We start from the raw sequence: 24,949 nt of genomic DNA, 5'->3' as shown, positions 1-24,949 counted from the left end.
CCCCGACAGGCTCGGCTGCGAGTCCGGGACACGGCGGGGCCGCTCCCGGCTGAGAAGGGACCCTCTGCCCCTGCTGCTCCCACTCTCTCTCGCTTTCCCTAAGCGCACTCCAAGAAGGCTCAGAAGGGGCGAGGAGCCGAGCCCGCTGCCCGAGCGAGGCCCAGGCCGCCCGTTGCCCGTCGTTACCCCCGGCCACCCCCGCGCCCTCGGCCCCCTCCCCAGCGGTACCTGGCGTCGGCTTGGCGGGGCCCGGCTCCCCACGGCTCCGTCCATCCTGGCAGCGGCCGTGGCGAAGGCCGCCGGGCACGGCGCCCCAGAGGCGGCTGGCGGTGCCGCGGAGCAGGCGGCCGCCCTTGCCGGTGAGGGCGGTCAGCGAGTCCATGGCGGCGCTACCGGCCGGGGGGCGCCATGGCCGGGCCGGGACCCGCGCGCCGCCGGCCCGCGCCGCAACTTGGGCAAACTTTGGGGCGGCCCCGCCCCCTTTTAAAGGAACCGCGCCGCCGCCGCGGGGCGCGGGCGGGGCCGGGCCGGGCCGGGCCGGGCGCCGGGCGCTCTGTCCACGGGACGCCCGGGACACCGCTTCCTTCTGGCCTCGGGCAGGCTGACGGCCACCTGTACATCTGCGTGGGCTCACCCGCAGTCCGGGGAGTTGGTTATGTTTCGTGGAAGCGCAGTGCTTTGCAACCATGTGCTGCAACGCTTTCTATGAACTTTCAGCTTTCCTGTCTCAGCGTTCCCAAGCGTGAAAATCAAGGCAATCGCTTACTTTTAAATCTTTTCACAGTCGCGGATACGAAGATGGTTATCCACTGTAAGTGTAAAACAGGACCAGCCGTGGCACTGTGTGGTTTTGCTGTTCTGGACCCCTCCCTCTCTCCGAGTGTCCCTGCCGTGGGATGCCGTCATCCTTGCCAGCCATGTCCCCGTGCCCTCCTTGGAGTGTTTGCCAACATCGATACCCGACTCAACGTTTGAACCGACTAGGGCACTTTAGACTTCCAGCAAAACTTACTAGGTACACACTTTTTCTTTCTTTTTGAAAAAGACATTTGATTTGTGGTATTCATTTGTAGCTTTGCATTCTTCATCTCCATAATTCTTGGAACTTTTTAAGTTTTGAAAAAATAAATCTAATTGAAACGTGATCCAACAGTTTCACAGAAAAAAGAAATACCTAAGGCATTGAATCTCATTATTAAGATCTGCCTTATGATGTGTTCTGTGATATTTATACCTGTGCCATAGACCTTGAGAACGCAGAACTGTAAGCTAATGTGCTTATATTCTGAGTATGATACAATTATATGCTGCATCTAGCTGCAAATGAAGGCATTGTTTAGTAAAAAAATGCTCTTGTTGAACCAAATCTATTGTGTACATGCATTACAGTTGAACAAAGTGCCGAGCTATTTCAACTCCTATTCACTTGCAGCAGCTGCTCAATTAAATCAGAGTTTAATGTCAGCATTTTAGAGTGCTGATTTCTGAGGGTTACTTGATTTAACAGTACACTCAAATCAACCTTTCTACTACTCAAATCAGTTCTTGCTCAGGAGATAATAATGTTCAAGACTTTTTTCAAATAAAACCTTTGACTGAAAGAGAACAAAAAAATTTTGACAGATTTAGCTCCTCCTCCCTTTCCCCAAGATCTGCCAGTAGAAATGGATGAGTAATCTGTCTGTTCCAAGGCTACTGAATAAATCTGGAGCTGTAGAGTCACTGGATGGTCTAAGTACCACTAGATGTTTAGAATATAAACAGCTGTGCCAACCAGATATTTCTTGCCCTAAACAGTGTAATTAGTTATCATTTTATGACAGGGCTTCTGCCATGAAGAAGTTATGACTGGTCTTTTGCCCTGCTGATACTTTTTTTTTATACTATAAATCTATTATATCTTTGCATGAGAAATAAGTTTACAAATGTGGTGATCAGCCCATTTGAAACTTCCAGATCAGTTGCCCACCAGTATTCCTGCCACATACAGACCTCTGCTATTGTACTGATTGCATGTATTTCTTCTGTGGTTTGAAATAGTCCTTTTTTTTTTTTTTTTTTCTCTTTCAGGTTTATATTTGTAGAACCATAAAATTGTTTAGGTTAGGAAAGACCCTTTAGATCATCAAGTCCAACTGTTATCCCAGCACTGCCAAGTCCACCACTAAACCATGTTCCTAAGTGCCAGACCCTCTAGGGATGGGAACTCTACCACTTCCATAGGCAGCCTGTTCCAAGACTTGACAACCCTTTTGATGAAGAAATTTTTCCTAACATCCAATCTAAACTTCCCCTGGTGCAGCTTGAGGCAGAGTTTTTTCATTATATTGCAGTAATAGAGTCTACAAATTCAGATTCAGACAGCATTTTGACGACTTATTCAAGGTAAATGTTTGATAATTATGAATTTATTTTAGCTGCTTTCATCTGCTTTCCTCACAAGTAGTCCTACTGAACTATAAAAAGACCACTTCTTACTGAAATATGGGTTTTTTTCATAGTATTGAAAATCATTGTCTATACTCAAAAGCATCCATTTAGCAATGTTTTTACTTAGCAAGAACAAATTCTTCAGTTAAACCATTTTAACTATAAAATCAAGATTTAGGTATCAATGCTTAGAAAAGTAACAGTACTCTTTAAGACACGTGACACTCATAAACTACTGATAAAATTTCAAGGCATTACTGTAATACAAGAATTAATGTCACACTGTTATTAAATTGTGAAGAACATAGAGCTATACTCATTGCCATCCAGAGGGATGCACTGGTGAGAAGGACTTGGGGGGTTGGTTGATGAGAGGCTCAGAGTGATCTAGCAGTGCACACTTGCAGCCCAGAAAGCCAACTGTATCCTGGGCTGCATCAAGAGAATTGTGGTTGAGGGAGAGGATTCTCCCCCTCTACTCTGCTCTCCCACCTGGGAGCACTGCATTCAGCTCTGGGGCCCCCAACACGAGAATGGGGACCTGTTTGAACCAGGGAGGGCTGGGGTGCAGTCTGGAGAAGAGGAGGCTCCAGGAGATCTTAAAGCACCTTCCATTACCTACAGGGGATCTACAAGAGTGTTCAAGAGGGTATTTTTACAAGGAGTAATGGCTTTAAATTGAAAGAGGTCAGGTTTAGATATTAGGAAGAAATTCTTTGCTGTGAGTGGTGGGGCACTGAAACAGGTTGCCCAGAGATGTTGTGCATGCCCCATCCCTGGAATTGTTCCAAGCCAGGGTGGACAGAGCTTTGAGCAACCTGGTATAGTGGAAGGTGTCTCTGCCCATGACAGGGAGGCTGGAATTAGATGACCTTTAAGGACCCTTCCAACCCAAACCATTCTAAGATACTTCAGTAGGTATCATCAAATATCCAGTAGTATGGGCTTTAAGATGCTGTTTCAACTTGGTTATGCCTTAGTTGAATAACATCTGTGCTAGCAAGATTTTTAACAAAGATCTCTGCTCTGAAAACTGACCAGACTTAATCCAGTGTCACTTTAAAAATCTAATGTACTGGTACTTAAGATTGTAGCCTATATTTCCATGTGAAAAGCTTTGCAGCATTCCTTTTTAATCAGTAGGAGCAACATGAACACTCCATACATAAGCAATGTGTGTCCCTTTTGCCCTAAAGCTAAACCCATATAAATGGGTTCTAAAATATTTGTAATTTTTTACATTTCTATTCATCTTGAACACCTTTACAGATCATTCTACCTTTCTGTCCTCAAAATGTCTGGAAACAGCCAGGATTTTGCTGAGGAGGACTAATAAATCTGTGTTTGATCTCTAAATGTACAACAAGGATCTCTTCTGGGTTTATCTTCTGGCCTGTGGTATCAGTGGTATCAGGAGTATCTCTGTAACTCAACCACTTTAAACTGTCCCTCCAAAAAAAGGAACTGGTCCTACCTGCTTTTAATTGCTTGTTTCTGCTGCCATGCTATGATTGTAAGTACGAGGATTCATTTGGCTGGTGAATGAACTATGTATAAAGCTGATCAATTTAAAAGTACCTTTTAGTTTAGTAAAAACTAACTAAACTTTTTTGTTAATTTGTTATTATTTTGTTTTGAGGGTACAATTATCCCCAGTTAGATCTCTAGATCTGTTTGAATTGTGTGTAAACACCTGTAGTAGCACAAGCTGCAAAACAACAGATGAGTCTAAGTGGCTGGGAAAGCAGAAAGGGAGGGAGGGAGAGAGAGAAAGTTTCATGCCAGTCTCTGTATCTTCAGAGATATACACTTCAGTGCCAGTGTATATTAGCTCAAAATGAAGTCAAATTGTGGCACAAATAGAGATGCCTTCATATTGGTATTATACACAAACCCTAGTAGCTACAGAAGTGTCCCACAGAATATGTCTGTATTTATGATGTAATATTTAATAACACCTTATGCTAATCTGTTGCACAACCTGGTCTTGTAGCTAGATCTCCAAATCCTAAACCAGAGCAGGTCTGAACATACAGTTATATATAAAAGTATTTCATAGGAGAATAAAAAGATCAAACCTTAGCAAGTGGTAGCGATATCAGGGACAGATTTCTTGCTTGTGAAAATGCAAATTGTAGCAAGTAATCCAGCAAAATGCCAGCAGATGCTGTTCAGCTTCCTCAGGGCTGGGCCAGTTCACATGCCTGGTGTGCAGGATATGGGCCTCTTGCAATATGTCTTGCCAAATTCACCAAGCTGCAGGCAAAAGTGCACCAGGCACTAACACAAACCCCTCACTCTATTTTGTGAGAAAGGAGGTTTGTACATGCCTTCCGAGATGACAGTCATTTGGCAATTAGTCAGCATTCATTTGTATATAAACAGCCTCTAGGCAAGTATGTAATTCTGGCAGCTTGAACCAAATGCCCCATTTAAGGTTCCTTAGTCATTCTGGAGGCACTGACTGTCATGTAACACTATGGGGATGCTGCATGCCTTTGTTAGGTATTCTAAACTACCACCTCTGGTCAAGACACTACCTATTTGTGTGGTTGTAAAACCCATAATTGGCAAAAATATGAATTTGAATTAGACCTTCTTAAAAGCTTAACCTCTTTCTTGGTTTTTAATGAAACCTATTTTTAGTAATGTAAAATAATTCAGGATTTGTTTGGGTTTTTGTTTCCTTGTGAAAAAGATAAACTCTTAAGACACAGAAAAGCGTATTGCACTCTGTTTCCAATGCTGTTTCTATAAAAATTAAGCAGAATGCAGAATGCACATGCAGTCCCTGAAGGAGGGACCAGAACTCAGGCATGAAGAACTCCCACATTCTCAGGCCTATTTCCCTAGGAACAAACTAATTTGAATGATGAAGTATGGAAGTACACAGTTCTAGAAGCAAAAACATTTGCACAGATCTATTTTTGTGATTAAGAATGTTCCATTTATTCCAAAGGGAAATTCGGTGTCAGTATAAGTTTGGGAGAATTTGAAAAGGGATAACCAGTAGGTGACACTAAATAAATGGGTGTGTTGAAAACAGGTTCTTCACAGAGAACTGTGGGCTAGATGTGGCTGTTCATAAGGTTTCACAGACCACATCCTCTTTTCAGATTAGGCACTCAACAAGAAAGGAACTCCCATCTGCATACTAGCTTCAGAAATGGGAAACCTAAAACTTCAGACTTCAGCAGGTAGGGATATAATTCTGATTTTACTAACCAGCTCCCTGTAAGATTGAAATGACATGGGGCCCATTCTCTACTTTGACCATTGATGCTGTTCACTGTTAGCAGAAAATGTCACTCTGAAGGGACAAGACAGAATAAACATGGGTAACAAGGGAATTTGGCAGTCCCTGATTCTGGACTGGGATACTTCAAGTGTACGTTGTTTTTTGTATACAATTACTTTTAAAATAACACTGAAAAAGACAGGAAGCCATAACAGCATCTCTTTTAGGAGAGTTGTTTTCTTAGTAGAAAACTGAATCAAATGCCTACTGTATTTGTATCTCAAATATGGCTCAATAAATCTTTAATTTCTTAAGAAGCTGTATAAAACAAAGGTACCACACCTAGATATGAGGTTTCTCCAGGCTGAGGAGAACATTAGGACATCTCAGCTTACCCTTACAATATATTTTAGCATCAAAAGATGCACTGCTCCTTATGTTTAATTTCATAATAGCTAAGTACTGTAACATTCACTGTGTGATTTTGTCTTCTTACCAAGAAGTTGAATACATAAATATTATAGTTTTGTTTGTTTGTTTGGTATCTAATCTAATCCAAGAGAGACTATTTATAATTAGGACAGCCCAACAGGTCCATTTCCCCTTTAAGGACAAAGGAATTTTTGCTTTTCTAGCCAGATTTCAAAACTCTTCATACAATAATTGAATTTAGATAGTAAAGATAGAAACATCATGCAAATAAAACGTTCAATCAAATCTGGGGCATACTATAACACATATATGAAAAATGTTAATTGATTCACAAATGTCCTGTACTGGCATACATAGCATAGTTACAGGAATGCATACTAAGCATATGAAACCCAGCAGAAGTGAGTATAAATTAAGAGTATTTTACTCCACTTAACCTCATCTTGCAAAATAATTTTTTCAGATTTCAAAAACATGCCACAGTTTTTTGACACTTTTGGGTTGGGTGTACCCAATTTCAGCTGCGTATGGTCTGAATTTTCAGAGATTCAGGTAACTGACAAGCTTTGTTGCCTACAGTTATCCAGCCTCTCTGCAAAATTATAGAATCATAGTCCTCATCCAACTTGTTTTTATGGTTTTTTTTTTCATGAAACAGCAAAAGAATTAGCATTACAAAAATTAATATTCTAAGACTAAAAGTGCATTTTTTCTTATTTTCCCAAAGTATACTTATGTTTGGATGTTGAAATGATCCATTCTACAATAGCATGACAACATTCATTAGAATATCAAAGATATCAACATGGAAGTTTTCAAATATGGCCCTGAGAACAAAGGCACATCATATGGGCCTTCTCCATGTTTATGGCAGAATTTTAGTTTCAGCTGCAATTGCTCAGCTCTTTATAGAGACTACCTTATCAAATAAACATGAACTGACCTCCAGGTCTTTCGTTCATATTTATCTGGTCAGTAGTAGCTTATTGTAAACAGAACATTCTGTTCTTTCAGGGAGATGTATGAAATTGTATTTGGACCCCAGGCAGTATGAACACATGTTCATAGAGACACCCATGCAGTTTAAGGATGTTTACTAGTTATGGCACTTGCTGAACAGAGTTGGTTTTCAGTAGACACGTCTTCTGTCTTTGTGTCATCCATTTACTGACTTTTTTTTTCTTTCATCATGTGTTTTGCAACTGAATGTGGGAAACACTGACAGTATAATTGATGACTCCATAGTATTTTCTAGCTAATCTTGTCCTCCACAGAGGCATAAATTATGCAAATGATAAATAATTGCTTATGAAAGGTGTTCAGAAAATTGATTATTCATCAGATATTTGAATCACAAGCAAACAGTATTGACTTAATCATTTTTTTCCTTTTTGCCATATAAGTGTAACTATTTTTTCCTTAACACTCACTAAATGCTCATCAAGTTGTTAATGCATTGTATTCCTGTAAGGAAGTTGCTTGTACTTGCTCAGAAGCAATAGAACTAGATTCCAATTCACTTTTTACATTGACTGGTCCATGATAAAATAGAATGTCCCTCTGGTAGGATACAGTTGTTAAAGTTCAGTCTGGTTCTATACCATTTCTAAAGACTAAGCAGACATAACTCAACTCAGATTTCAAACTAAAGCCCTGATTCAGAGCATTAACAGGAAAAATATTTTTAGATCAATATCTCAGCACCTCATGACTGGCTGTATTCCTCATGTTTATAGGAAAAGCCACATATTTTAGAAATCCACAGTCCTTCTTGGTGTTATAACATTAAAAATCTTCAAATTAATAATGTCTTTAAAGTGATATAATGAACTGGTTCTGTCTGTTTGAAGAAATAATTAACTGCTTGTCACATAGTCTCATTATGCTTGGTTGGCACCAAATCAGTTTACAATTCAAAAAACATTACGGCTTTTAGTAATGAGTTATGTGTTTTCATTGCAACCTTTAGACCTGAAGATATCTAAGATACAAGATGCTTTCAGTTCACTAGAACAAAATAATTCTTCTCAGACACGTGGAAAACACAGGCTTAAGAACAAAGATAAGCAGTCAGTTCTATGTAGAAATGCCATCTAAAGTACAGTGATATTTACTAGAGAAATGAGTCCAAAATATCATCAGAATTTATCTTAAACCAGAATAAGGCTAATGGCAACAGCTGATCATTTTGATTGCATTTTTTTCATTCTAATAAGAATTACTGATTTTCTATTTTACTTGCTCCTGCTTAGGCAATGCATTCTAGGATTAAGGATTAGTTAAAAAAAGACTGAATTCTGCTCCAGTCTTTGCTACCTGTTTTGGTTTTTTTTTTTTTTTTTTTTGTGGTTGTTCCCCTTAACGAAGCATATGAAAGCCTTCTGTACATACCTTTTCCTGAGCCTAAATTTGTGCAGGACATTTCTGAAATTTTCTTTTGAATGAAAACCCAGAAGAAGTATGTTGATCTTACTAGGAGGAAGTTCTGCTTTTTCTTTCTTGTTAAATCTTGCTTCTTAAGGAACATCTGGTGTCTCTCCCCTCCCCCACTGGCACCACATCACAAGCGTATGCCTGATTCATTTGCTCCCATAATATCATGTACAAAACTTCAGGATGGTTATTCACTCTGTCCTTTTGGAGATAATTACTACAATTTATCCTCAAAAATCAAATCCATTGCTTCTAGCTAGCTAAATCATTTGAAGGTTGTCCATTACTGTATTATCTCTGAATTAAGAAACTTTATCCTTTATACAGTAATTTTTCCCCCTGAGAGTTCCTATCTTAACTCCTGTGTCTCTCTCACATTTTATTATCTTGGCTTTGATTACTGTCACAATTTCCCCTGAAATGATTTGCAGTATGTTGTGTCTAGCCACATTTAGCTGCAAGGCTGTACACACCATTAAGAACCTATGCACATACAGAGCTTTACAGATCCTACTTGCCTCTTATTAATCTCCTTCGATTTGTTTAGATGGGATCTTCTGTAGGCTTCATTTAAAATTACTACAGGCATGTCTTGCTGTTTTCCTTATATTTCATTTGAGGATGAAATATTGTGAACATACATTGTATACAAAATCTCAACAGTTCTTTTCATAGGTAATTAACGGTTATCTGTCAAGGTTTTTTATATCAGTGCTTCAGGATCAAGATTTGGAATTTGTAAGTGATTTGACTGACAGGGGTTAAGGGTGAAGCACTAGTGACATGCTTTTTATCAAGGAAGCAGGCTGTTATACTTCTCAGAAGTCAAAAGCTTATTTCTTCCAACAATAGGTCCTAATATTAATAAATTATGCTATGTTGGAAATACATACAGCATACTAGTTTAGTCATGAACCTTAGTAAGGTCAGCAAACCTCAGTGAGAAGAGAAGGGAAAAATAACTACTGTCTAACCTTGATCTATTTTTGTATTAAATACGAAGGAAAAATTCAGTTATTTGAATTGGAGCTTGCCTCTTGAGTTCCTACTAATCTGTTGTTCTGCCTTGGGTATGGCTCATATCTCAGCGTCATTGAGAAAGACCTCAAGGCTGCTCCAGCAGACCTGCTCTGGAGCTGACACCAGTGGAGCTGCCATGAAAACCTCCAGGTGTCAGGCTGCAGAGCGTGCCAGGGCCGGGCAGTGGCACTGGACGGCAGGAGAGGTGACTCCTGTGTGGGGTGTGGCCAGATGGATGAGCTGCTCAGCCTGGTGGCAGAGCTAAAGAGGGGGAAGAAAGGTTAAAAAGTATCAGGGGCTCTGAGGAGGAGATTGACTGGTGGAGAACAGTCTCTACCATCCCTGAGGTGCATGCACCAGACCTTGCACCTCTAGAAGGAAAGGATCCTCTCTTGCACTTTCCCTTCCCCCTTTCACCAGTGGGATGGGAATGGGAATCAGGAAAGAAAAGAAAACATAACTCAACTGAGATAAGAAGAGTTTAATGACTGAAACAAAGTAAAGGATAATAATTAACAAAGTAAAGGATAATAATAATAAACTACTACTATTAATAATTGTCATAAACAGGAGAAGGAGGGAGAAATATGGAAACCAGGAAAGACAAGGTGCACAACACAATTGCTCACTACCTGCAGCCCATTCCTGAGCACTGATCAGCTCCCTTCCAGGTAGCTCCCCCAGTTCATACACTTGGCATGACATGCTATGGGATGGAATATCCCTCTGGCCAGTTTAGGTCAGTGGTCCTGTGTTGCAGCAACAGTCCTGGCTGTGGTCCCTTCCAGTTTTTCTGCACCTCCTCACTAGTGGAGCATGGGATAGTGAAAAGTCCTTGACTCACAGTAAGCACTGTTCAGCAACAACCAAAATATCAGTGTGTTATCAAGATTATTCTCATCCTGAGTACAAAACACAGCTACTAAGAAGAAAATGAGCTCTGTCCTATCTGAAGCCAGGACAGGATCACTAAAGCAATTCTGAAAAAACCCAGCACCACAACCTTTTAATACTTTAGACTTGTTTTATAGCCTCAGTAACTTTCCTTTTTGTTTTGGTTTTTTTGCACAGAAAGCTTTGAGGGACTTTGTGGTATCAAAGTACCTCTGGTGTTACTCAAGGCTTCATGAAGAAATTAAATTGTAATAATAAAGTTAGAAGGCATCTGGATAAGTAGAACAGCAAAAATCAACAACTGTTTTAATCATGGTTGACAAATCTATAGTTCTGTATAGGAGTCAATAATCATGTGGATAAGAATAATCTGTTGATAGCAGTGTACTTGTACTTTCAGGAAGCTTTTTACAAAGTCCTGCAGCAAGGAAATGAAGCTGTTGTAGGATGAGATGGCTCATCATTTAAAGTACAGTAAGCAAGAGCCCAGACTTCACAGCAGAGGAAGAAAGATTCTCAATTCAGCCCAACAGAGATGCATGTTTATGAACTTACAGCATTATTAGGCTAAGGAGAGAATGACAAGGTGATGGAGTTTGCTGATGGTACTAAATTATGTAGAAAAGTAAAATATGCTGAAAAAAGTTAAAAATTGATTCATAGTACAAAACATAAACAAAGCAGCAAATGAAATTCATTGTTGATAAATGCTGGATAAAAACAAGTTTTCCTCTATGTGCCTATGTTTATACATACACAGTGATGATCTTTATGTGAGCTATCCAGTAGAGATATAGGAAACTGTCAGTCAATAGACATCAAAAAGGCAAAATAAATATGAATTATTAGAAAAAAAATATAGTTACACTATACTGTAAATTCTTCAAATGAATATAGATTGAACTGCTGGTCACACTGTCTCAAAAAAAAGATGCAATGTACTCAGAAAACGTACTGAGAAAAGCAACAAAGGTGTTGAGCTGCTGCTTTCTAGGAAAGCAGAGAAAATAATAGAAAGTAGGTAAGCAGAAAACAGATCAGAGAAAAACTATTCACATTTCTTGTGATAAGAGAAGTAGGGGCACCTAATGAAATTACTATGAAGATTTTTATAAAAGCGAACATTTTGTTACACAACATAACTGAATCACAGAATTCATTACCACAGGATGTTGTATATGACAAAACTATGAATGGTTCAGAAAGCGATTAGAAAAATCCATAGAAAGCCCATCAAGACCCAATAAGCAAAAGAATGCAAATGCAAACTGGTTTCTGGAAATCCCTGTGCAACAGACTGCCTAAAGCTCAGAGCAAAGTGTCCTTTCATACTTGACCTCTTCTATATTCTTTCCCTAATTACCAGCTGCTGCTGGCCGCTGTGGAAATAGGACACTAAACTGAACATGAGTAAAACATTACCTTCACCTCACCCTGCCCAGCCAGTGTGATGCAAGGACTTGCCATGACACCACCCTGTCCCCCTGCTCTGGAACCAGGAGAAGTTCTCGGCAAGTGTTTTCCTTGGGTCACTTGCGGTCTGAAGGGGGTGACCTCTGCAGATGGCGGAAGTTCAGATCAGTTCTGGGGCCTCAATTGCTATGGATGTTGAAGCAGAGAGAGAGAGAAAAGCTATCATTTTGCTTTAATTTTTCTCTCTTTTTTAATCTCCTGAAATGAATACAAGATGATGTGGCTTTTCCACCTCAGTTGCCTTTTCCAGAAAATTGGAAATCTCACCAAGTACCAGTGTTAATAACTTAGTTTGAAGAGGAGTCATGAACATAAAGTGTTTCTGGAAAAGAATCCAAATAGACTTCAGAACATTCTCAGATATCTAAATCTTAAGGGCTCTGAAGTTGTATTCTACACAGGGAAACAAATGTTAAAAAAAAGCATTGAAGGACAACCAGGAGACTTTGCCAAATATCCTGGGTATTATAGTGGCTGTGGACTGCCCTGAGAAACCAACTGTGATCTTGGAAGGGCAGGGAATGTATTCTACAGCAGGTTTAGATTTAGCATACAAATATCCCTCTGTGCTGGTGCAGCTGCACTGCCAAGCTTGCTGGCAGGCAGGGAGAGGAGGAGCCTGCTCGTGCCCTGACTCCACAGATGCTGCTTTGCACTCTGTAACACAAATAGTTGGCACAGGAGTTTCATAGCACTGTTCCTCAATGTGCAGACATAGGATAAGGGATTCTTTGGTTTTCAAAAATTAAAGCTAATCTTCAGAATTCAAGGCCTTTAGGAAAAGAGATTATATTTTATGGGTTTTTTAAAATCCAAATTAATATTTTTTACTGTCATGCAAAGTTATTGTCAGGAATGGAAAATCTGTTACAATTAAGAGATGTAGTGCCTATAGAAGGAAGGGGTATTGAAAAAAGCTTGTAACCCACTATGCATATTTCATTTTAAAAAAGTCAACCTGGAAACAGCTTATCAAATATAATGGTCTATTCACATATGACTTACCAAACAGAATGATGCTGTACCAAAATAAAGCAGCAATACCCAAGATTTGTTTCCCAAGTCTTACAACATGTCAGTCATTCCTCTAATAAGATACAAAATTCCTACGTGAAAAAGGTGCAAGATTGAGCTAAAATAATTTTAAAACATAGTCAGAGGCATGGCTTTCTTACTATTGATGCACGGCACAAAGCACTGGGAGCTGTTACTTTGCTTTCTTTAGCAAAGCACAGAGACTTTGACCGTGACCATAACTTTTTCCCTGAAAGTTTTGTTCCATGCCAAAATGAAGATGAACCTGAGGACTGTACCATGGAGCTATGATCATTTGTGATTTAAACTTTCAGCACTCAGGTGTTCTGACTGCTCAAGAACTTTGATAAATTACCTAGGAACTATCATTTATTTTCTACCAGTTTGAGTCAACTACCACCTGTATCACCTGGTAGAAGCTACCTTTTACCTTACCTCTCTTGATGCTACTACATTTCTCTCGTAATGAATGTGGCAGTATGGGATAACACAGAGTGTGCTGGCTGCTCTTTTAGAGCATCTTTCTGATAGTTCAATAGTTCAATAGGAGTAACAGTCCAGAATTAGCTCTGCATTCTACTGAAGACCACAGGAATCAGATACTGAATTATCAGAATTAGTATTATAATAAATACCATAATTATTATGACTGTCAACACTTTTAGGAAAAGTCAAGGGAGGCAGACAATTTGGATTTGTTTGGCACTGAGATTGTACTCAGCTGAATGAAATACATGGATATAAAACAAGCCAGTGGCCCAAACAATTTATCATTTAAACAGATTTCTGCAAACTAAAGTCATAGCTTTCTGATGCTGAAATCCTTTTTGATTAAATGATTTTGCTTCAAAGGTGAATGTAGGCATCACAGGTGTGAATTAGTAGGTGCATAATATCTACCCACCTAAACATATTTTACATTCTTCATATCCTCCATGCTTCCCATGTCCTCTGGATTAAGAATATACTACCTGATTATTCCATTTTGTATATAATTCTTTATTTGGCCATTGGACTTTGTGCTTTTTAAAAGGAATTTTATTTTCTTGGTTTTTATGAAACTCAATAAGCCTTAATAAATAAATATGCATCACTTGTTTTCATATGATGCTCATTTTCAAGTTGCATGAAATGAGCAATTTTTAAATTAAAGTATTCCCCTCTAAAAAATTATTTTAACCTCAGTACCATAAGATTTCTAGGCTTTTTGCTGTGTAATTTGTATACAGCATTCTCTGCATAAGGACGTCAAACTAAACACCATTTCTGGTATTAAATATTTTATTTTGAGCAATAATTCTTCTAGAAGCATTTTGTTTTATAATTCACAGAAAAACAGTAGTCTTTCAAATGAGATGTGTCGTAAATTTTAAACTGAATAGTATTGGCCTTTCTGTGAAGAGTAATGTTTTGCCTTTACATTTTAAAGCTAGCAGGTAGAAAACAAGATAGTCTCATTTTATAAGTTTTCTTATGCATACAGTGTTTACTTATGTGATCAAAAATGTTGAGGTCAATTAGAAGTTTGAGACAGCACATTACAGTTCACTATTTCTCAATAGTCTTAACATGTAATATTACTTTTAAGAGGCGTGATGACAAGGGAGCATGAGCTAGCTATAGCATTCGCTTTCCAACGTTACTCACACTGGATGACATAAGGATTTGCTTGTACCATAAACATTCCCCACCTCTCCTGCATGAAAGCCTGCAAAACAAGCTTTAAAGTGCTGCAGGGCCTCAGAGGAGTGGTTTCGCAGATTTTTAGTGCATGAATAGCAAAGGAGGGTAAGCCTCTAGTGGTGATATAAATAGGGATTTCAGGAGCACTGTAATGGTGTATGTTCATCATAACAAAGTGCTACCTGTGACACATTGTGACCAAATGGTCTGGATGTAGAAGCTGTGTTTCCTTTTTGTAAATTGGTCTGAGTCAGGACAATGGTGTCTCAGTCAACAAACCAGCATCACTGGGTGCTTAGTCTAGGCAATATTCTCTCCTGGGAAATAGGGTGTATCACACATGTTTGATATCCACAGCAGTGTTTTGATTGTTTAAATGCTTTTCCATTTGATTTTATAACAAGAACCTTCTTCAAGTATCAGCATTATTACTCTGAAGAAAAAGAATTAGGAATAAATTGTGTGCAGCTTGCACAATCACACAAGTCTTTTGAAAGAGGTAATTGGACTTTTGAGGGCAGATTGCCATAGCATATTGCAGATAGGAAAATATTGCTAAATTTTGTGGTCTGCCATGCCTCTTGCATTTTACAAAAGCATCTTGCACCATTTGAGGGTAAAGCATTCTCATAAACATTAAAAAGGAGAGGAGCTATGGTTTGTTTTATTGCAAGCAATATTCTCCTTTTCTCCCCCAATATTAATTTTTCCATTCTCTTAAGAAAACTTTCATACAGTCAGATGTTAGTACCACTAAATTCTGACACTCCCCTTTAAATGAACTGCTCTTCCAACACTTTTTCAGCCTTGGTGTCAAACAGAATCTTGTGGAAGTTATGAGCCAATGAAAGCATAACCACACTGGCCAGTCAGCCCCGCTGCGACACAAAACACACTTCATAAAAAAATATTTTATCGCCATCTACATATGTAATGCAGAGTTGTATTTCTTTGATAACAGGATCTTCAGACAGATCTCCATTGTCTGGAAGTGCTTGGTTTGTACGTCCTTTGCCTATTGTTTTTTGGAACTCATGCTTCAAGAAGAAAATACAAATATTAGTCTAAGGTTAAGTGCAAATAGATCCATAGGGATGATCTCCAAGCCATTTTCAGATGAGAGTCTTCTTAGTTTCTTTCATACTGAAAGATGATGTGTAATCTCACTCAAACATACTTGAAATATTTCACATTTACTCCCTGTTACAGATCATAATGTTTTTAGGAGGGAAAAAACCCCTGAATTTCAGTGAACAGTTATCAGTAAGTGCAACAGATTCTCCTTACATTAGTTAAAGTTGAATCCTGTGAGCTACTTCATTACTACAGCAGAGTAGAAAGCAATTGATTCTGTTGTATTTCAGTAACTTAAATTCCTCTGATGCCCTTTTTTCTTTTTCCTCTTTCATGGTTTTACGTATATAAAACACAGGAAATGTTTTTACTAATGGTATTGTACATCTCTAAATTAAGTTTTCAGGGCTGGTTCTGTAACGAAGGTACGGTGCACTCAGTGAAAAGAGGGCATTGCACAAGTTGAGACTGAGCTCTTGCAGATGTAGGGAGAAAATGCTTGGTTTCTCTAATAACTGATCAAAATAGCACAGCAAGGAGACAGCAAAAAACTATAAGTGACAAAGTGTTTTCACATATGATAATAAACAGTGGATTGCCTACTTGGAAATCTTATTCTTTGCATAAACACTATACAAAATGTTTGAAAGAAATTGTATGAACAATCCTCTCAAAAAATATTACCTTTCAAAATATGGCAATGAATTAAAACAGCATTGCTAGAAAACAGTAATAAACTGCCTGACTCACCCAGTTTTCTCAAGGACATATTATGCTAGATGTTGAGCATGAAGTACAGCTGGTTTTCAGAGTTACAGTGTTAAATGCTTCATATAGTTTTATATGCTTTATATAGTTTCATTTATAGTTTTACACAGTTGATGTTAAAGATAGACACTAAAGTGCCTGAAGCTGCATTGAGGACACACCAAATTGTGTATTAGCATAGTATCAAATAGCATCTTTAGAGGCTTCTTAAACACTTGGTCTCACTTGATTCCTTTTACTATCAAGGACTGTGTACTGGATCCTTCAGGGTGGATGCTGGGGGGAGGAAGCTAGGAACTGTTCCGCTCACAAGAAGTGAAGTCCTGTGGCCTTTTATTTCACTGTTAAATAGGTTTGACAAAGGGCGTGAACATTTCAGTCTGTGTCTTCCATTACAACCCACGGGTATTGTTCTGCAGGACAAAGTTTACAAGTGAAGAAAGTAGTTATTTTCCACATCTGATATGATTTCCTGCAGAAAGGGCAAAGTATCATTACATGATTTTCCAAAGAAAGGACACAGTACCATGAGTCACATACCCTGGATGAATTCCTTATATGTACAGGAACAAATCTTGCATTACTGACCTCTAAGAAGGTACAATGTCTGGTGTTAGCTTTATAAATCATATCCTGGAAATTTCTCCACAGGGCAGTCTCATGCAAGAATGCTTCAGTACAGAAGTGTTTGATGGCCCTGGCATAACAGCTTGACTCCAAGGCATAGAGTCTTGTGAAGGGGCATGGTCAAAAATGTGAAAGATGCTCTGAGCCAATTTCTTCTGGCTACTTTGGTCATATTCTTAACTCAGCTCTGTTTCTGGGTCAAGAGGAGGTTTGGTTGAAGAGCACAGAGAGAGATGGAAAGCACTGAATGGGGCTCAACGAGATTTTACAGCAGAACTCCTGTGGTGCTGTTGCAAGTCCTGAACTTTGCTTCTCTTATTCCACTCCAAGATCTTATTTCCAAATGTTAATAAACTGGGCAGCAGAGGATTAATCAAGAGAAAAGTGAAAGGGAAGCTTTCTCTACTTCTTAGTTGTTTGAAGAGCTAACCGAGCATGCAGTAGAAGAATTTAAGAAAACATTTGACCAAGATTTGTTTGTGCCAACCACACCTTTTCTTTCCTCCTCACAGAATACAGAAATGTGTATCTCCCTGAGGACATTCTGCCGAGTTTTGAGATGTAACATCTTGACAGTGGAAAAGTACAAGTCTAAATATAGTACATTTTGTCAAACTTTGTTTAAAGGAATGTTCCAATACATATCTGTTCAAAAATGCACCTTGCTATTAGTTCCTATGCAAACCCCTTTATTAATAGGGATTCTGCAAGGCAGTAATACCAGTATGAGGCCATATACATGACTGATTGCTTTGGCAAGTATTCAGGCCACACAATGGCCTTTGGCTTTGCAGTCATATTTGTCATAGTCTGGAATGCAGGAGGTCTTACTATTTTCTTTCTTCTTTTTTGTTTACTCACTGGTTCCTCTTCTCTGGCACATAACAAACTGTGTCCTTGAAAGGCACAAAAAGTACAGTTAGCTACTTCATTCCCAGAGCATTTCTTTCCATGATGGATTCTAACTCACAGCTCCCAAATCTCCATTTATACAGAAGGAAGAAAACCTTGCAGTGGGCAGGCAAAAAGAAGAAGACAAGTCTTTGAGATATGGAAATTCAGTATCTGAAAATCTACACAGCACTGCAATCACAGATATCAGAGATAGAGTTTTAAGGGAAAAAAAAAGGTAGAACAAGTAAAAAGACTGCTTTGTCTAGCAGTCTATGCTTCTATCATTAGCGTTCCCTTGTTATACAAAATATTTTATGATACCACACATTTCATACTGTCAGGAGTAGTGGAGACACGGGCATAGTTACTGGAAGAGAAGGAAAGAAGCATATTCATGCAATTTTTATTGCTCTCCTTAAAGCTTTTTCTTGGTGCTAGTGAAGGACACACAGGAGGCACTTAATCCTCTCCCCCACTTGTGTTTTTGATGGAATCCCTGATCAGGAGAAGGTGACCTCCAGGAAACAGCATGCAGGGGGTAGCCAGCAGGACAGGATCTCCTTGTGAATAATATCACTTCTCTGGGAAGCCTAAGTGTGATTTTTCACATTTTACTGGAGCATAATGTCCAACCTTTCACTCCTCCTCTGTGACCACATGCATGGATTCTGCCTCATCTAAATACCTAGAAAAAACTTTATAGTCCACTCTCTGTTTTCTTATTTACTTCTAAAGCTACCTATTCCTTGCAGTAGGTTTTTGCTCACATTGTATAAACAGCTCTTCAGGCACTGCTGTGGTACAGTACATACCTACTGGAATCAGAATGCAAGAATGATAAGAAAACAAAAATCATGAAGGCACAAGAAAAAATCTCAGCAGTGATGAGACAACACATGGTGCATTTTGCAGCACCCCAAGTTGGAAAAAGAGATTTTAAATTTCAAAAATGTTTTGAAGCAGAAATTATGTCTTCTGCACACTCTGATGACAGCAATTTTTTCTACTTTTTTTTTTTTTTTTTTTTTTGCAGCAATGAAACTTTGCTGGAAGATACAGCTCCAATTTCCATGTAGGAAACAATGTGGTGGGGGTTACCCTCCTCCCACCTCCCACCAGGACTTGTTAACAGCAGGTAAAGACCCAGCAGGACATAGAAAGTAAGCTGATTTTTTCAGCTCTTTTCCCGCAGGATCCTAACCCAAGAAATGCTTAGGTAGCCCCTGATCTGGCCCTTTGCACAAGACTATAATTTTCCTGCTGAGGAAGCACAAACATTTCAGTGTTCCCCATTCATCTTTGGGAACTTCTGTGCTGGCACTGTGACAAACTCACTGACCTCTGTGGAGGGACTTACAGCCTCCATTGACATGGATTATGAGAAACTGATGCCACATGTGGTAATAACAATGGCACAACCTGAAAAGAAATTCACAAATGCTCGTTCGTAACTGAGCAAAGCTGCAAGTAATTCCATGGCTCAGGCTCTCTCAGTGTCAGCTGTGAGGACTCATTTATATTTAGTTAAGTCTCATCCTCAAGTTTTAGTCTATCTTTGACATCAAACTTAAACTGCCTTTTCTTGGGGAACTCTTCAACCTAGAGGCAGTACAGCTCTGGAGGATGGGACATGATTGAAAAAGATTGCCTGTATTAAAAAATGCTTAGATAATTTTCTCCAGTACCCAAAAACATATATTATCATTCCTGTGAAAGAAGAATGGGAGATTTGCAAAGGATTCCGGATATTCTAGATATTTTTCCACTGAGTGATTTCCATATATGGGAATCTTCCCTTGGAGCTCCACTGGAGATAGAACTTGCTCTAAACTCAAAATGAGGAAGCCCAGAATTTTGTTTTTCCAAGGAGTTTATACATGCAGCTCCCCTTTTGTAACTGACCTTCTAGAGGATTTTTTTTTTTTTAATGAACAAAATGTTCGTTTATTTATTGGATCAAAAGTTGTTCTCTTTAAAAATACTGGCCATGTTTTATAGCCATCAGAAGACATGTTCTTTCATCCCCTCAGAAGTGGACTGGCAAAGGGAAGAGCCTCCAGAATACAAGGCCTGGGGAAAACAGTGGCCAATAGCCATGCAAAGGTGTGTTTAGAAAAGTCTCTGTCACATCAAGTCCCAGCTGGGGCACAGATGCTGTCCCCATCCAGCTGGGAAGGGTGGCGATCACAAGCACAGCTACAAGCTTCTTTGAGTTAGCAGCATAAAATCATAAGTAATTTCCTAGAAATGCCTAAAACTCTAAATTACTGCATGGAGATTGTCAGTCCATGGCTTTAAGAAGGCCTGCATGAGCTGTCTGTCCCAAAATCATAGAATTACAGGATCATAGTATGGTTTAGGCTGAAATAGACCTTTAAGATCATTGTCCAACTGTTAACCCAGTACTGCCAAATCCACCACTAAACCATGTCCCCAAGTGGTGCTGCTATGTGTCTTTTAAATACCTCCAAGGACAGTGACTCCAGCACTTCCCTGCACAGCCTGATCCAATGCTTGACAACCTTTCAGTGAAGAAATTTTTCAGATATCGATTTTAAACCTCCTGTGGTGCAACTTGAGGCCACAACCTCCTTTCAGATAGTTGTAGAGAGCAATAAGGTCTCCCCTGAGCCTACTGTCTTCCAGGCTAAACAACCCCAGCTCCCTCAGCCACTCTGTTCCTCATAAGACTTGTGCTCCAAACCCTTTACCTCCAGTTTGTATTCTCTCTGCTGTGTTGTATTTCCAGCAGACATCTGGTAAGTTGAAGTCCTCCATGACAAGTGAAAGCGAATATGAGACTGTTTATAGAGTATTTTCTTTGTCTCTTTGTCCTGATTGGGAGCCTAAAGCACACTCCCACCGTGATAATTGCTTTGTTGGCCTTCCCCCCAGTTCTGACCCAGAAACACTCAACCATATCCTCACCATCATTAAGCTCTAGATAATTAAAATACTCCTAACATAGAAGGCTACCTCAGCACCTCCCCTTCCTTGCCTATCCCTTCTGAGGAATTAATATCCATCTATTGAAGCATTCCAGTTGTGTGACTCATCCCACAATGTTTCCATGATGCCATGAGTGAGGGTAAAACATGAAGGCTATTTGTATATAAGACAGCATTGTACACACACCAAAAAAACCCCAACCCACCACATGTTTTAAAACAGAAGCTATATATTTGTTCTCCACTTGGCTTTTAGGTAGCAATCACTTATCCAAGTGTAAGTGTATTCTTAAGACATAATGTTCTCATTTACTATGCTTCTGAAAGAGTGCTCTGTAATTTCTTTAGTAAAGGGTACAGATAAGTATTCCTGCCAAACTTACAGGCAGGAGCTGAAGATCGTCTCTGACTCAACTTGGATGCACCATTCTGAACCCTAAAAATTCTGGTTTCACTTTCTTTGTTCCTGTAGAAACTCTTGGTCTACCAGAGGCAGATCCTTCAGGAAAGACAGAGCAGTGAGAACTTCAGAGTCTTCCAAGCTGTAACTCCTGACAATTACCATCCTGCATAAAGAAACTGTCATCACAACCTGTATCTGCTATGTTCTTCCAAAACTTTTATCAGTAAGTAAAGATTTAAACTGTCAGAAGAGCTTTTGACAAGAGTATTGATTTCTCCATGCTCTCCTCCAGTCCCTTTTATCTTCTAGAGAGAGACTCTTCACTGAAGTTTGAATTTGCAGGTGACACTTCTGATGTTATTTCCCTTAAGTTTTTGCAGTGCACCTATATGTCTCCAGATGAGGTGTAAGAGAATGCAGTTGCCTTCTCTATGACAATTTTTCTTCCTTAAAATTGTTTTTATAGAGGATAAAGGATATGCAGAACTATGCAAGGGAAGCACATTTAAAAATAGGAGCTGTGGTCCCTCTATCAATTATGAACTTAAATAAGAGCAAAAAGCAATCTTTTTGATAACTTTGCAACCCCTGAGTTCGAGTTTGTGTTGAAGGAGAAGACTGCATTAATTTTAAATTGCTTCTCCTTTTTATTACAGGTGATCTAAAGATATCTGAATCATTTTCTTAAAACAAATGATGCAGTGCAACATAACTTGCACTTACGCAGTAAGAGCAGCTCATATAACTCTGTGCTGATGGTGACTTCTGAGTACTCTGGATGCAAGCTGTAAGTCTTGACTGAAAACATTTTGTGGGCACAATATTAATGCTAAAAGGAATGCCCATCAGGACAAAGATAGTTTAAGCAAAGCACATTTTAAATTCACAAGGGAGACAGATGTTGGAGCCATTTGAGAATCCAAGTCAAAAGCTGCCAGCAGTGGAGGAACTGCATGAGAATCCTTCAGCACTAAGGTGAGCACTAGTTTGCTATCAGACTCAACACCAGATTTTCCTCATCAGACCTTTGCCAATATGTGCATTTTGTACATGATCTTGGTCTGTGTATTGCAAATCTGCATTTCAGCTTCACAGATGGTAGGTTTGGTCTTCTGGAAATATTACAACTTGTCTTGGAAATTTTAGATCTGGGCTTCCTTTCAAGACAATCTCAAGTGTATGTTCCATTCAGAAATGCATCTATTTCATTAACTAGCCAAGCCTACAATATTAAAACTCAACTCCACTCTTCCTTCTCTGGCAGAATGTGGCACTGTTGACATTCTATCAAATCCAAATGTCCTAGGATTGTAAAATGCAAACCATAAGAATAGTGCCGTGTAATAAATCTTTGTAGAGGTGAGGAATTTGTACTAAATTTCACCTAAAATAAAATGTACATGTACTAAAATGAAACTACATTTTATGGGGAGATAATATGTTTGCAACTACTTGTGAAGTTTCTAGTAGCAATGCAATCTTTAATTCATTTTTATAAAACTGACACCCTCATTCTTGGTGATTCAGTAGATTGCAAACGTTTTTCTTAAAAAAAGGTATTTCAATAAATCTTAAGATACATTTTAATCCTTTGAAGGTAAATTGAATAATTCTTCCATGAAAATGTATTACCTTGACATGGAATGGAATGAGGAAAAGACAATTCTAGTTGAAACTTTGTGTTAGGACATTGGACCTGTCTGAAAATATATAATTAAGTTATTTTTCTTGCTCTTGCTGTTTTATTGAGAAAAAAAGTTTCAAGCTAATACTTCCATACAGTTTGGGTTTCACATTTGATAATTCAGTCATTGCTAAGAGTTCTTCCTAATAGACAGCACCATGCTCACACTTTAATCTGCTGCCCAAGATTAAGGGGGTTGGACCTTTAAAGGTCGCCTCCAACCCAAACTATTCTATGGTTTTGTGATTCTAAGACTAAGACTAATCTGTCACAGACTAGCCTGGACTGCAAATGTCCAGTAAATATAAAGAATACAGACATCACAGTAATTTTAAAGGAAAATTGCACATGCTGGAAAGGAACTAAATAATGAAACATATGAAGTACATCAAATTTGTTTAGGGAACAAAATAACATTTCCTGGTGGCAAAGGAGGAAAAACTTTTAGGAGAAATATTACTTGCATTGTTCATTGTAATAAAAAAACCCCAAATAATCCTTCAATATTTTTTAAGATCTTCTATCACATTTCAGGTATCACTTATAACTGAAAATTACAATAATTTATGATGACATTATATATCCATATATATCCATATTTTAATTTTTTCCCCTATACCAGGTTGTTTCAAATTATAATAATAAAATATTTTGAGCACTAAAGTGTTTTGCTAATCTACTGTAATATATGGCATTCTAGAAATAATTATTTCGACTTCTCACTTTTTCTTTATTTATTTTTTTCTTTAAATTCATAGCTGTACAGGTTTATATAGCAGATAAAATTTCTATATAAAACTCTGAAATACCAGAATTGTTTACAAAACAGTTCAGTGTAGTCCCAAAGCAACCTACAGTTATCATAATTACTTTTATAGAAATTAGGTGTTGTTAGACACTTTGCAAAAATAGGGCTCAATTCTAAATCTACAGTCAGTTGAATCTCTGCTGTTCTAAGGCTGGTTCACCAAAGCCTCATTCCATAGTAATCATATCACTAGTCTGACATATGCCAGTTGAGAATATCCCTAAAATGCCAGCCACCATCTGGGAACAGCTAAAGCACAGTAGCTACTGCTCTGATCCTTTCTGTTCCTCCAGTATTCTTCAGTCAAAGAAGCCAAAACAAAACCAACTACATCAACAAAACTACTTCAATGCCATTATGTAATTTATGAGTACCTGTCTGCATTTTGTCTAGCTTTGTAAACATTTTTTTGCTATTTTTTTGTCTCCAAGTTATTCCCAGCTTTCCCATTCTGACCTCTTTCATACCTACATCTTCACCCGCATGCCCAGATCCTGAGCATTCACACCCTGCATAAGCTTGGGTGCACTCACAAGTGCTGGAAGAAAGTCCTAACAGGCATAATGGGGTCACTAAGACCTCAGGACTACTGATCCTCTGCAGCACCCTGCATTGGATACTCACTGGCACCTTGGGCATGGGAGTGCCTTGGTCAAAATACCACAATCTGTGATCCATCAGTGCTCACAAACCTTCATGTGTAGGAGGCTTTTTGAGAAAAAAAATTAAATGGCCTAAACTTTTCACCTTGAGTCAGTTTGGCTCATGTAGTTTTTCACTTTATGCTGCACAGACAAATTAAAGTTTCCTCACTTAGAACTGGACTGTCTCAAAAGCCAGCCCTAGCAGAGCCTGGGTTTGAGCTGGGACAGACGCTGTGCACTGGACATACATTCTTGGCAAGGCTGGGGCCAGGGGCCTCTGACAGGTCCATTAGAGGGCTCCTCTTACTGCTTTTTGTCCCCTCCCTTCAATCTTTGTTTGGAGGCTGATGGGAAAATACGGAGTATGGTTGGTTTTCTTTGGATGGCTCCATTGCTGCTCACAGGAGCAAATACTGCTGCCAGAAGCATGTAGTTTCTTTGGGGGAAAGGTGGGCATCTTG

General features: G+C 39.0%; 1 protein-coding gene and 1 long non-coding RNA gene across 7 annotated transcripts in view; one reads left to right on the top strand and one right to left on the bottom strand.

The window, feature by feature from the left end:
- The window catches only part of OXR1 (oxidation resistance 1), a 138,406-nt gene that overhangs the window by 73,531 nt on the left and 39,926 nt on the right, over positions 1-24,949 (bottom strand). For 2 of the 5 annotated variants that reach the window (XM_053949327.1, XM_053951652.1), the window contains exon 1: positions 229-416. The exons of the other annotated variants lie outside the window; for them this stretch is intronic. In XM_053949327.1, the coding sequence (XP_053805302.1) occupies positions 229-382 (154 nt within the window). In that variant the 5' untranslated portion in view covers positions 383-416. Of the gene's footprint in view, positions 1-228; positions 417-24,949 lie in introns of those variants that run through there. 5 annotated transcript variants of the gene reach the window in all.
- Positions 277-23,649, top strand: LOC128793777 (uncharacterized). Of its 2 annotated transcripts, XR_008433031.1 has the most exons (4): positions 277-359; positions 785-1,015; positions 21,422-21,575; positions 22,009-23,649. It is a non-coding gene; the product is annotated as an uncharacterized LOC128793777 (long non-coding RNA). The 2 variants fall into 2 exon arrangements; XR_008432958.1 differs by lacking the exon at positions 277-359 and having other exon boundaries at positions 535-1,015.

The sequence above is a fragment of the Vidua chalybeata genome, chromosome 1, assembly GCF_026979565.1.
Source record: "Vidua chalybeata isolate OUT-0048 chromosome 1, bVidCha1 merged haplotype, whole genome shotgun sequence".
In the NCBI taxonomy this organism is placed as follows: domain Eukaryota; kingdom Metazoa; phylum Chordata; class Aves; order Passeriformes; family Viduidae; genus Vidua; species Vidua chalybeata.
This window is presented reverse-complemented; position numbering and strand designations above follow the sequence as displayed.